The following is a 14,646-nucleotide window of genomic DNA, read 5'->3' as shown; positions in this document are numbered from 1 at the left end:
AAACACTTCTTGGGCTTCCAGTCGGATACAGGTGTCAATTTTAACCATTGCAGTGAACTTCCTCCCCATACAGGTAAGCCAATAAAGTTCTAGTATCCAGTTGGAAGCCCGAGAAGAGTTTGTGTGTCATGTACACCGGGAAAGCACTAGATCCCTTTTCTTGTCCCACTACGGGGAAGGAAGTTCACCGCAATATTTATCAGTTAACACCAACAGCTGTATCCGGCTGGAAGCCCAAGAAGAGTTTATGCATTAACTACACACATTTTTGCTAGAAAGAACTTAACTAGAACAACACAAAAAGTTCATGTTAGTGCCAAGTGGTCTAAGTTGTCGTACTGGATTGTAGTGATTTGGGTTTTGCTGGTTGGTTCAAGAACACAAATGTTGAAGGGAAGTAGACGTGCTTAGAACCTGGTGGTGTGGGACTTCCTGCCTGACCGTTACTACAGAAAGATGGTTTGGCCCAGGTAGCAGGGATCTTTGATGATGGATGTTGCCTTCATCCTGTAGGTACTACAGATGATGCGGAGGCACGTGCTCATGATGCATTGGGCAGAGTCCACAATATGCAATCTAAGATACTTTTAAGTTAACAGGGAAAGCACACAAGCCCCCACATCCCCAGCTGACCCTCTAATTTCAGTCTCTGAGGCTGTGTTCTGGGCATTCTTCAATACAGTAAACCCACGAAAGGCATCTGGTCCAGATAGTGTATCTGGCCAAGCAGCAAAGACCAAATGACTGGAGTTTATGGATATATTCAACCTCTAGCTTCCACATGCTTCAAAATGGCATCCATTTTACTGGTGCCCAAGAAGATCATGGTGACCTGCCTAAGTGACTATCATCCAGTAGTGCTTACATCAACTATAATGAAATGCTCGGAGAGGTTAGTTATGGTGTGAATCAACTCCAGTCTCACAATGACCTAAATCCATCTAGTCTGCATATCACCACAACAGGTCAGCAGTGAATGTGATTTCTTTGGCTGTTCGCTCTGCTCTGGGCCATCTGGGCAACAGGGACTCATAAAGTGCCTTTAAAAAGAACCCCCCCCCCCACCCTGGAAGTTTTCACCTTTTATTGTTTACAACATTGGATCACAGTGGATTTAATATGGCTTTTTTCTCCCCCCACACTGCTCAACAGACAAGGACTCTTTCGTGTCAAAGTTAAAACAGACCTCTACAAAGTGATCTAAATTAATTACAGATTTATAAAATGCAAAATAATTGATTGCATCAGTATTCACTCTCTTTAATATGACAAACCAAATCACCACTGGTGCAGCCAATTACTTTTAGAAGATACAGAATTAGTTAGAGATCTGGTTTTGGAGATCTGTGTGCAGTCAAGGTGTTTCAACTAATTGTAGTAAAAATACAGCTGTATGTGGAAGGTCCAACATACAGGTGAGTCAGTATCCTGGCAAAAACTACACTGGAGTCACTCCAAGCAACTCTGTGAAAAGGTTCTTGGAAAGCACAGGTCAGGAGATGAATACAAGAAAATTTCCAAGTCACTGAATATCCCTTGGAGTACAGTTAAGTCAATCATCAAGAAATGGAAAGATTATGGCACAGCTGTAAATCTGCCTAGAGCAGGCCACCCTCAAAAACTGAGTGAGTGTGCAAGAAGGGGACTAGTGAGGGAGGCCACAGAGACCAATAACAATTCTGGAGCAGTTGCAAGCTTCAGTGGCTGGGATGGGAGAGACTGCGCATACAACAACTGTTGTCCAGATGCTTCAATTGTCCCAGCTTTATGGGAGTATAGCAAAGAGAAAGCTACTGTTGGAAAAAAAACTCATGAAATCTCAGCTAGAGTTTAACAGAAGGCATGTGGGAGACTCTGAAGTTAGCCTGAAGATAAAACCAAAATTGAGCTTTTGGCCATCAGAATAAACACCATTTCAGGGAAATGTACAGGCAAAATACTGGGAAATCCTAGAGGAAAACCTGATGCAGTCTGCAAGAGAACTGCAGCTTGGGAGAAGACTTGTTTTCCAGCAAGATAATGACCCCAAGCATAATGCCAAAACTATACAGGAATGGCTTTAAAACAGCAAAGTTGATGTCCTGTAGTGGTCAAGTCAGAGTCCAGACCTCAATCCAATTGAGAATTTGTGGTAGGACTTGAAAAGGGCTGTTCACTCATGACCCCATGCAATCTGACAATCTGCAGTTTTGCAAAGAAGAATGGGGAAAAATTGCAGTGTCCAGATGTGCAAAGCTGATAGAGACCTACCCACACAGACTCAAGGCTATAATTGCTGCCAAAGGCTCATCTACTAAATACTGACTTGAAGAGGGTGAATAATTATGCAGTCAATTACTTTGTGGTTAATATTTGTAATAAATTTAGACCAACTTGTAGACATTTGTTTTCACTTTGACACAAAAGAGTCTTTACTGTTGATCAGTGTCAAAAAAAAATCAAATTAAATCCATTGTGATTTAATGTTGTAAAACAATTAAATATGAAAACATCTGGGGGGGGAAATACTTTTAATAGGCTCTGTATGTCTAACTACTGTTCACTGGCATTCAACACAATCATCCCATCCAATCTCATCATCAGAACTCGATCAATGAGGATTGGTAACAACAACAACTCCTGAATTATCATCAGCACGGGTACACCTCATGATTATGTGCTTAGCCCCCTGTTCTACTTCCTTTATACACATGACCGTGTAGCTAAACATAGCTCCAGTGTCACCTTCAAATCTGGCAGCGACACTATTCTTGGATGAATCAGAGGTGGCAATGAGATGGGACGTCTGGTTGAGTGGTGTTGCCACTTCCTCAGCATCAGAAAAACTAAAGAGCTGATTGCTGACTTCAGAAAGGAGCTGAAAATGAACATGCCCCAGTCTACACTGAGGAGAAAATGGTGGTGGAGACAGTCAGCAGCTTTATATTTCTGTGTGTAAACATATCCGATGACCTGTCCTGGACCCAGCACATAAAAGCAATCAGAAGGAAAAGTACAACAGCATCTTTACTTTCTTGGAAGGAGGTTAAGGAGGTTCATCTTGTTACAAACCCTCTTACAAACTTCTACAAATGCACTGTTGAAAGTATCCTTTCTTTCTTTTCAAATCTTTTTATTGTATATATAGGAAAAATAACATGAGTACATTGAAGTAACAACACCTAGTAACAATGCCTCAAAAAAAACCCATCATCTTAAAGATTGAAAACAAAATTTTGTGATAACAAAAAAAACCTACTGAGCAGAAAAGTGAGAAAAAAAAGAGAACCCATTAGGTGTACAACCCCGGAGCCATGCGTCATACAAAAAGCTTCTAAAAATAAACATCAAACCGCCAGCAAGAAAAGAAAACATACTAAAAGAATTTACAATTAGATCGTGGAAAAATTATATCAATTAACTCAAATGATAATAACGAGCAAATGAGCCCCATCTTTTCTCAAAATCAAATAAAGGTTCAAAGGTTCGACTTCTAATTTTCTCCAAACTAAGACATAGCATCACTTGAGAGAACCATTGTGACAAAATGGGAGCTGATGCATCCTCCCACTTCAACAAAATGGCCCTCCTAGATATCAATGTAACAAATGCAATAACATGTTGGTCAGACACAGAAATACCACGAATATTTTGAGGAACTACTCCAAAAGGCACAGTTGAAAGTATCCTGATTGCTTGCATCATGGACTGATACAGCAATTTGAATGACAGAAGGTATCATCCATTGGCAAAAATCCTCACTGTCCAGGAGATGTCATCTTCTTCTCGGATGCCTGAAGCGGCAAACCACCAGGTTCAAGAACAGCTACTTCCCTTCAACCATTCAGTTCTTGAAACAATCGGCACAATCCTAATCACCACAGTTTAGCAACACTATGATCACTTTGCACTAAAATAGACCTCACTTTTTTTTGTCCTAATTATGTTCTTCCTTGCAAAAATTGTACATAATTTATGTTTTTCTTGTGAATGCTAATTATATGATACTATGTGCCCTTTTTAGAGTGAGAGAGAGTGAGCAAGAGTGATGTTATTAAATTTATTGTTATAATCTGAGGGCTGCAACATGTCTAGATGAAAGATGAGGCACTGTTTCATGAGCTTATGTTGCATCAATAGAGAAATGAACGAGTGAAAATGGAACAAAGTATAAAAGGGACAAAACACTGGAAAGCTCAGGGTCACCAATTACTGCATAGAATCAGTGCTTAGGCTGTATAATATCAAAGTTCAAATGTGTTAAACACTAAACTAGCAATAATGAATAATGGCTGATATTACAAGATGCTAAAATTACAACCCAGAAGATCCTCTTTTAATCCATTAATAGGAGGCCCAGTTGAAAAGTTATTATTAGTATATGGTATTTGGTTCACCCGAAGCTGCATTACATCAGTTGTAATTCTGTAATATGCATATTGAACATTAACATTCTGATGTCTCAGGAACTTGTTGGAACCATGCTCTCTGATACAGTTGGAAGAAAATCTGCCTACCTTCTCTGGTTTGGTTTGTGGCTCCAGGTCAAGGTGGTTGACTCTTAATGTTACATGAAAAAGCTGAGAATGGGCAATAAATGACCTCTGTGCAAAGACTTATTTATCCCATGAATAGACAAAAAAATGCCAATTCTCCCCATCACGACGGCTAAACTCAAACAGCTGTAGAGTAAGGAAGATGAAAGGCATCTGTTTTTATTAAAATGTGAAATTCTCCCCTACCGAAAGCTAACAGTTAAATTTGTGTTCTAAATTTAAGATCTGCCAATCAAGAATACGGGGCTAAAAACAGAATATGGCATTAAACTTGAGATTATCCGTTACCTCATATAGCAGGTATATGTCGCATACTGTCCCTACAAAAATCCAATTTTCCAATTCTGCATACAAGCTTGATATTTTGGAACAAAAGCAAGCATTAAACTTGGGCTTTAAAAAGAACCTTTGACTGCATCCAAGGGCATTCAAATGCCCAATATTCTGACATTCAATCCCTCTCACTGATCTAATGGTCCTGTACTGAAGTCCATGAAAATACCTTTCAGCCCATCAGAGAGGCCATCACACTGAAGCAATTAAACAATATTATTTGAGTCAAAAATAACAAGACCCATTGGAAAAAAATGATGATTACCCATTAAATGGAACATGTTTCTTAGATTTAGACCATAGCCCTTGTACTTCACATGAAGATGGTTCTAATTACTTAATTCTCTAGTATAACATGAACGCTGTCATTACAGCTGCCTTTAAGATAACCTATTCTCCTTCGCTGGGTTTTCTAAGATAATTCCTTGTGCATCTTGTCTATTTTACAATGAAGAGCAGCAATCATTTCTCCTAAAATATATTGAAAACAAAAATAGGGTGTCAGGGTGTCAAATATGGGGTTCTTTATCAATCTACTTTTGACTGACCTCCAAAATGAGCTGCTGCTCACATATTTTGATTGCTATGTGCCGTTTCCTATGACGTGGGTAATCAAGGTCTTTCCATGACCTAGATTGTTCTTGGCAAATTTTTCTGCAGAAGCGCCCTTCTGGGCAGTGTCTTTACAAGACGGGTGACCCTATCCACTATCAATACTCTTCAGAGATTGTCTGCCTGGCATCAGTGGGCGTATAACCAGGACTTGTGATATGCACCAGTTGCTCATACAACCATCGACCACCTGCTCCCATGGCTTCATGTGACCGTGACTGGGGGGGCTAAGCAAGTGCTGCACCTTGTACAAGGGTGACCTGCAGGCTAGAGGAGGGAAGCAGCACATCACACTTCCTTTGGTAGAGACACATCTCCATCCCACCACCCTTCATTTACTTCACCAGAACCAAAAACAGAACTGTTTTCTGATACACCACATTAACCCTTATTTACGTTACCTCTCTCCACATCCTCCAATCTCCACTGAACTCTCCTTCAACATCGCTGACCTTTCCTCCACCAGACTGGCCAGATTGGTTGAGAGCCAGTAACAATAATTTCAAAGAGAATAAGCAAATATTAAAATAGTTCCCTTCAGCACTTGCAAAAAACTTAACCTAGTGGATGAAATGGTCCTCTCCAAGGTCAATAGGCATGGTGTAACCAGGCTGGAGAAGTTAGCTTTTCCTGAAGCGGTTATCATTTTGTGGCAGAGGTAAGGGTGAAGGGTGTGTTGAAATCACTCTAGGTTAGTCCTGTCCTGCTGCCAACATTCTGACCAAAGAACACTGTAAAACCTGATACTAGTTTTTCACTCTGCATGAATGATTAGTGAGAAAATGTTTCACCGTCAGCCACTGACAATTCTTCAGATACCTCAGATACCTCTTATAACCTAACTGTCATTAGATAGTTACTTGGATTTTTAGTTTTGTTTTCTTATTATTGATTGCCCAGAACAAGTTTGTAAAGGGGAACACAATGTGCTTTCTTTGTAAATTTGACCTTGATTAAGGTCCAAATTTTGTCAGTCCCTAGTTTCCTTAAGCAGGTCACCGTGTGCTGCATTCTTGAGATTCATCAGGGTTTATGTCACCCTACTGCCATCAGTATGAATTTATTTAGAGGATTTCTGTTTGCGCATCTGTACATTAGTATTAGTCTAAAATAGAATATCAGGAATTGAGCAAACTGTACGCTAAAGAGCTAAAAAAAAAACCATTTTACAAGCATCCAGACTTGTAAATGTAGTCTACAAGACCATGCATCTTTGCAACAAAGTGACCTGAACTGTATTATCCTTACGGAGGGTCTCTGGACTCAGAATCTTGGATTTGTACAGCATGGAAAAAGGCCCTTTGGGTCAATGCCATCCATTATGCCTACCTATACTGATCTCACTTGTCTGCATTAGTTCTATATCCCCCTATGTTCTCTCATTCTTCTTTTTAACTCAGTTTTTTTTTTAAAAAGTCCTAGTCTAATTGCTGGCCCATTTGAAATAAGCTATGAGGATAGATTGCTGGAGTATTTGATATAAATGTTACAAAGGTGGGGAGATGGTTTGTAGGGATTTCAAAGATGCCGATGATTACAACAGAGTGTTTTATCCTTCATCAGAAGTTTGACAATATCAAGAATTTGGTTTTTACCTCTTCCACAATGATTCAACAAAAGGAATGAAAGGAGTGGATGGTGCCTATACCCAAGCATCTAACAGTCACTGAAACTTACTACTAAAATGACTACTTCAAAATATTATTTTACTAAGGGACTCTCAGAACAAAATTCGTATAATGCATTGAAAATTAAATGGTGAATTTTTGGTTGTGTAATTTTACCAACCTGCAAGGGAGAAGAATATATAAAAGAAAAATCCACTTACGAATTTGTTCCACTAATTTAAGCATTACCCCTCCAACATGAAAGTCTCCTGTTACTCTCAGCTGAAACTCCAATGGCAAATCTTCACTTGGTTGATCCACCTGGACATTAAGCTCCCATGAAGTGGTTCCATAATCATTAGATGATGTCATCTTGCCAGGACACAGTTGCAGCTCTAGCAATGAAAAATAATGCAAAATGTACAAACCATGAGTTTTCACATAGCCTAATACTTGAAAATAGTTTGCACTGTCTTGTTCAAAGTTCTTGCTATAACCATTTCATTTTAAGAGATAATCATAACTTACTTTAGAATCTTTATCTTAATTTACATCAATTTACTTTTTAATTATTTTTAAAGTTAAAGTAAATCCACTTATCAAAAAGATTTTCTTTTGCAACGCAACATCTTTGTTATAGAGACATCTTAACTTTCATATGCAGTAATTGGTAATGAAGCAGAACACCAGACTTCATCCTAGTGCCAGATCTGCTAACCCCAGATTCAATTTGTCACCAAAGCTGAATTTGAAGGTAACAATAATAGTGCAGTCTATGGAATCCCAAACCCTATTCATAATCATAATTTATTATACCCTACAGTAACTGTGTTTCCTGTGTGTGTGAGAACATTAATTGAAGGATTGACAGGGCCGACCTGCACTTTGATGCTCTATTAAATAACCATTCTCTCAATCCCTGTGCTCATGCACATTGAATAATTCATTATGATCATTCTATGCGAAATTAACAGTTTCTGTGGGGGGGGGGGACTTTTTAAATCAGCATCTGACCCTTCCACCAATAAAGAACTAATCAAATACGATGAAATAACTTTGTTTACTCCCACCTCACCATTCCTGCACTTTCTTCAATAATTACTTATACGGAACTACTCAGAGGTGGCACAGTAGCTTAGCAATGACGGTAACGGTTTAGAGTGCCAACGATCCAGCTCAATTCCCCAGCTGTTATTAAGGAGTTTGTATGTTCTTCCCATGACTGCAGGGGCCTCCTCCAGGTGCTATATTTTCCTTACACATTCTAAGATCTACAAGCTAGAGTTACAAGTTGAGGGCTGCCCCAGCACATTCTCCAACAGTGTTGGTCGTTGTCACAAACAATGCCGTTCACTGTATGTTTCAATGAACATGTGACAAATAAAGCTAATCTTTTAATCTTTAATGTTTATCTCTATGCTGAGGTGAGTGAGTCACCTCCCAGCAACCTTTCTACTTCGACGAAGCACCAAATAGGAGTGTGATGGAATACTCTCCACTTGTCTGGATCATTGCAACACCAACTCTCAAGGTGCTCAACACAATTCAGGATAAAGAAGCCTACTTGATTGTTACCCCATCAAGCACACCAAACAGTCATACTCTCTACCATCAATGCACACTGCCTGCAGCTTATACCATCTACAAAATACATTGCATTTACTGACCTAGGCTACTCCTCTACACGTCCCAAAGCAACAGCCCCTATCATCAAGGACTACTGCAGCAGGTTCACAGGCACCCCAATTGCTCACCACCATAACTTGAAAATTCATCTTTGCTCCTCCATCATCACTGGCTCCAAACCCTGGAAATTCCTTCCAACAGCGATATGCGAGTACCTTTTCCAGAAGAACTACAGTGACTCAAGAAGTAGCTCACACAACAGCAATTATGGAAAGCAGTAAGTGGCAGCCCTACATACTATGTCCAATCCCAAAAAGTGATTTTTTTAAAAGATACAAGAAATGCAAAAAAAACCGTAATCTCTTGATTTCAATCTGAGTTCATGCATGAAGAGTTGACAAACTTATTTCTTTCTTCTTCATTAATCTTTTTATTGATTAAAAAACATACGTTTGTAGATACAATCAAGAGGAGAATTAGTTCAAATATATACATCAGTAACCAGAATTAAAATAGACACTGTCATAATCGTAGATATTGTTAAACTAGTATAAAATATATAATAAAAAAAAGAAAATAACAATTCTCCTCTTACCAGTTAAAAGGAGAAAGGAAAAAAAATTGGGTTTTAAATAGAAAGGGGAAAAAACCCATCACACTATAGAAAACAAAACAGAACAAACGAAACAAACAAAAAATAGGGACTGAGCAGTCTATTTTGAGGACACAGCCAAAAAAAAGGAGAGAAAAACTTTCTGATCAAATCTAAAACCTCAAAAAAAAACTTGGAAGAGTAATAAATCAAATTAAATGAAAATATTGGATAAAAGGTCGCCATATTTGTTCAAATTTAAAGGATGTATCAAATGTCTGACTTCTTATTTTCTCTAAACTTACACAGGACATAATGGAGGAAAACCAATAAAAGACCGTAGGTGGATTAGAATCCTTCCACTTCAATAAAATGGCTCTCTTAGCCAGTAAGGTCGAAAAGGCTATCATACGTTGAGCGGAAACAGGAATATTTCCTGCTTCCGATGGGATAATCCCAAAAATTGCCGTAAACAAGTGAGGTTGTAGATCCAAATCCAAAACTCTTGATAGTGTTTTAAAAACATCTCTCCAAAAGTTATCTAGCTTTATACAAGACCAATACATATGAGTTAAAGTGGCCAACTGAGTATTACATCTGTCACAAATAGGATTAATATTGGAGAAAACACACGCTAGTTTATCCTTTGACATATGGGCCCAGTGCACTACCTTGAACTGTAGCAAGGAATGACAGGCACAAATAGATGAGGTGTTAATCGAATTAAAAATTTTACTCCATTGATTATCTGAAAATGACTCTTGAAGTTCCAATTCCCAAGCGCGTTTAATTTTAACATTAGATATCATTCGTAAGCTCAGTAACAGTTTCTAGATTATAGCCATCAACCCTGTTTGAAATGGTTTAAACTGAAAGAGAACATCTATCATATTAGGTGGATAAGCAGAAGGGTAATTTGGTAACAAACCACGTAAAAAATTCCTAATTTTTAAATATCTAAAAAAGTGTACATTAGATAAATCATATTCATCCACTGAGAAAAAACTTTTTTTCTAGCATTTCTGCAATGCATTGATTTTGACTTTTCCCTGAGAGTCAAGCATCTATAATGTTCAGCCCTATACGTTTTCACACCTGACATGACCCACCTCTGCCCTCATTGAGAATTAATGAGTGGCCAACTTCTCTACACTAATAAACGATTGGAGGGGTGTGGTGGCCAAGTGGCAGAAGAACAGGACAGGTAGCCCACAAGAGAGGGGAATCATGGCAAAAGTTGTATTACTTCTCACAGAGAGAGCATAGACATCAATTTGAATTTTTAAGAGAAGCTGCTTGAAGTATCAAAATACGCATAATAATTTGGAAGATGGTTTCAAGTCACTGGCCATGTATTAAAAGCATCACAGGCTTGAATGGTTATCATCCCAGATTCTTCCAGGTTTAAAGATTTATGTAGTATGTATACAATTGAGGGAAACAGTGCTCATGAAAAAGGAGTGTGCTAACTTAAAACAGCACCACATCCCTTTCCATAATAAGAACCATTTTAATTTCCTTAGTCTTTACATGACTTTGTTACACAGTCCCTCAGATTTGAGAGGGGTTTACGCTCATGACAGATCACATTTAATGATTTTTGGATGCAAAATCTGAGTGATCAACTTGGATCACCCAGTTTCCTCTTCATTCTTGAGGTAACCAGCTGCAGGTTCACCTGTGACTAGTATGTTGGGCACATTGATAAATGGCGCAAGTTATGTGATGCTTTGCAATCCATGTGCTGCTGTGATCATGCATTTTTCATAGCAGTCATTTCAAATCAGTATAACTCCCACTCCATAATCTTGTCTGAATAATTTGCTCTTATTAGGTCATCTTGAGATACCTCTGAAAGATTATAGGTGCAGATGGACAGAAGCTAGGGTCTGCAGCAGCACGCCTAGATGTAAAGCAAGGATGTAATGCTGAGGCTTTTTAAGGCACTGGTGAGACTCCACTTGGAGTACTGTTAGCAGTTTTGGACCCCCTTATTTAAGAAAGGACGTGCTCACATTGTGAAGGAAGCTGTGAACACAGCCAGAGATGGAGGAGCTTTATTGCTGCCCTAAATGCCAGTGGTGTTACAGGTTTAAAAAAAGGGTGACATTGGAGAGGGTTCAGAGGAGGTTCATGAGGATGATTCCAGGAATGAAAGGCATATCAAATGAGGAATGATTGAGGGCTCTGGACCTTTACTCACAGGAATTTAGAAGAACGAGGGAGGGGTATCTAATTGAAACCTATTGAATGTTGAAAGGACTGGAGAGTGGATATGGAGAGGACATTTCCTATGGTGGTGGGAAGAAGCGTCTAGGACTAGAGCGCACAGCCTCAAAATACAGGGATCTCCATTTAGAATAGAGATGAAGAATTTCTTTAGTCAGAGTGTGGCGAATCCATGGAATTCATTGCCACAGGCAGCTGTGGAGGCCAGGTCATTAGGTGCATTTAAGGTGGAGGTTGATGGGTTCTTGATTAGTCAGGGCGTGAAAGGTTACAGGAAGAAGGAGGAAAATGGTGTCGAGAGGGAAATGGATCAGCCATGATGAAATTGTGCAGCAGGCTCAATGGGCTGCATGTCCTAATTCTGCTCTGATGTTTTGTGGTCTTATGGCCTGAACGGAGAGCTGGTGTCATTGTAAATTGCAACCGCTTATCTATTGATTTGCATCTGTGATTCATTTTACAGACTCATTACTGGACTGCATTAAAAAAAGTTGTTTCTTTTTCCCCCTCCCTCAGAGGTACTCAAAGGTTCAAAGGTCCAATGTAATGTCAGAAATGTATATAATATACATCCTAAAATGCTTTTTCTTCGCAAACATTTGGCTATGAACTGAACAATACACACTCTTCAAACGTGTATTATTTGTGCACATATAGGCAGCAAAACGCACAATGCTCACTGACAAGAAGCAACTCCTAAGCCCTATGTAATCCAACTTTAAAAGCCGCATCCTTATTATGCTTCTTTCAAGATGTTGCCTTGCCACATTGCACCCATTTCCAGCATTACAAAGTCTGCAAACTTTAGAGCCTCAAGTTCAGATCCTTTCAACAAGCTCCCACCTCTGACATCAATATTATCAGCCACCTTCATGGGGGGGGGGGTGCAGTACGGCCAGGGATTTAAAGAGAGTTCCACATTTCTTCTTTACAAACCCTCCTCTTCAAATACTCTGTTTAAAATGGAAATCTGAAATTAAAACAGAAAATGCTAAAAACACTCAGTAGGTCAGGCAGCATCTGCAGATATAGAATTAGCATTTTAGGTCCAAGACCCATTCACCGACATGTTTCCCTCTCCACTGAAGCAGCCCGATCTGTGAAGTGTTTCCAGCATTTTATGCTTTCACCTCTATTTTGATCCGCTCTTTAACCCAGGCTTGTGTCACTTATGTTAAATATCTCACTCTGACTCATTTCAACTCTTTGAAAAACAACCTGTTCATAAAGCTTGAAAGGTAGAACACAACATACAAGTCTGGAGATAAGAGACTGCAAACGCTGGATGAACCCAGCAGGACATGCATAACCTATAGTGGAAAATTTCAAGTCAAGACTCTTCATCTGGACTGAAACAAGGGAAACAGGGAAGGGTTAGAGCTAGAGCTGGCAGGGAGTAGGTAGACACAGGTGAATGGGGAGGCATTTTAGGTTTAAGTGATAAAGGGTGATGATGGAATTTGCTAGACAAATGTGGAGCACAGAATAATGGGAGGGAGGTGGTTAAGAACTGAGGAAGAGGTGGAGGGGAAAGAAATGTGGTGATAGGGATTGTGTAGTTCAGGGAAGGGACAGAAAAGGGACAAAGGCAAAAAAGTAGTAACAACATAAAATTAGACCATCATCCCTTGATAAATCAATGTAAATAAGGCAGAAGACTAAGCAAAGAATTAGATACGAATTTACAAAAGTCTGCTGTCCAAAAATGCAAACAGCGCCGTCCACAATGAGAGAATCTGGTTGTCTCACATTCCTAGTGATCAACTTGAAGGAAACCCGGCAATGTAAACTGAACTTTGATACCACCTGCCAAGCAAGAGTGCTAGCTTCTGAACAAGTGATTACATGTGGGGGACAAAACAAAACTCAGCCCACAAAAATACTCCGCTCTAAAATATTACAGACTATTAAAAGGCGGGGGAAAACAATGGCTCTATTGAACAAGCAAATACAGTACACGAAGGGCGTTCGTTGATAACGATTTGCGAGGAAGGGTCGATGAAAGCGAGGCGCCAATAGAACAAAATAAACGCGAGAGAAAGAACAGACGGAATTCAAAAAGAGATAATATTGAGGACTATTCCCAGACAGAAATGGTATTTAGTCCGCAATAGGAAAGTGAGATGAAATCCTTTCTACAAGGTTGTAACATGTGATAAAACCACAGCAAAACCTTGCGGGTGGCGGGGGTGCTACTAAGGAGGGAAGGAGATCCCGGGCCGTTTGTGTCTCGTATTTGTCCGGCAGTCATCCCTATCCCCCGCGCCCGTCACTCATTTTTATAGCGAGACGATGTTGTCTTCCTTCGGCTAAAGGTTACTGCTTTTGCGCACTCAACAAGTAAACTCACCTTTAGAATGTTGATAAAGAAAAAAAATCCCGCGACGTTCAATTAAAACATTCCTTCGGTTGAATTTGGGGGGAAAATAGACGCAATACTGGAAAAGTCCCGTTTCCAGTCAGAGTTGCATTCTGACCTACCACCAGCACTACACCCGTCGCCAAAGTTCAAGATAAAATGCAAGGTGAAGGGTGAGATTTCAAACAATCCCCCTCAAGGCAGAGATTTCCACTTCCTGCCAGCCAGGTAATACTTTATTCAAATCCCGGAACTTCTTAATTTATTGCCGAGCTGCAGACTGATGTGGAGATTAACAGTTCCCTTGCCCTGATTTGATATCAGGTTAACTCTCAACCCCACATGCTCTGCATTTGGCGCTGGGAATTTTTGGGTCACGCTCTCCACCTTCTGCAGACTGGCGAGTAACTACGGGGAGTCGCAGGTACACTCACTGTAAGCAAAACCTTCCAAGCAGCACTGGACAACGTAACAAAATAGACGAGGCATTGTTTCATTTGCTAAGCTATCAAACCTTTACAGCCGTACACATGAAGGAATACATTCTTTATTAAATCATTAGCACTGAACATGTGAATATTTGCCTAATCGTATTTACCTGAACAAGTGGGGTTAAATTGAAATTAATCTTATATTTGCAATTTCAAATTTATAGTCCTAGCGTATAACCCATTAGACTCGATTTGCCTCACCCGGACCTCACTTAAAACCAATACCTCCGGTTCGCCTTGTCCACAAGCGGAGAACCGACCT

The 14,646-nt window shown here is 39.7% G+C and overlaps 1 protein-coding gene across 6 annotated transcripts in view; it reads right to left on the bottom strand.

The window, feature by feature from the left end:
* fermt1 (FERM domain containing kindlin 1) overlaps positions 1 to 14,272 on the bottom strand; it is a 116,066-nt gene extending 101,794 nt beyond the window's left edge. For 5 of the 6 annotated variants that reach the window (XM_063056200.1, XM_063056201.1, XM_063056205.1 and 2 more), the window contains exons 1-3: positions 13,885 to 14,272; positions 12,378 to 12,504; positions 7,309 to 7,482 (exon numbers count right to left, since the gene is read on the bottom strand). In XM_063056200.1, the coding sequence (XP_062912270.1) occupies positions 7,309 to 7,482; positions 12,378 to 12,408 (205 nt within the window). In that variant the 5' untranslated portion in view covers positions 12,409 to 12,504; positions 13,885 to 14,272. The remainder of the gene's footprint in view (positions 1 to 7,308; positions 7,483 to 12,377; positions 12,505 to 13,884) is intronic. The other variant, XM_063056203.1, reaches the window with a different exon arrangement.
* Positions 14,273 to 14,646: the final 374 nt, after the last annotated feature.

This window comes from Mobula hypostoma, chromosome 8, assembly GCF_963921235.1.
Source record: "Mobula hypostoma chromosome 8, sMobHyp1.1, whole genome shotgun sequence".
In the NCBI taxonomy this organism is placed as follows: domain Eukaryota; kingdom Metazoa; phylum Chordata; class Chondrichthyes; order Myliobatiformes; family Myliobatidae; genus Mobula; species Mobula hypostoma.
Note: the sequence above shows the minus strand (reverse complement) of the source record. Positions and strands in the feature narration are given on the sequence as shown.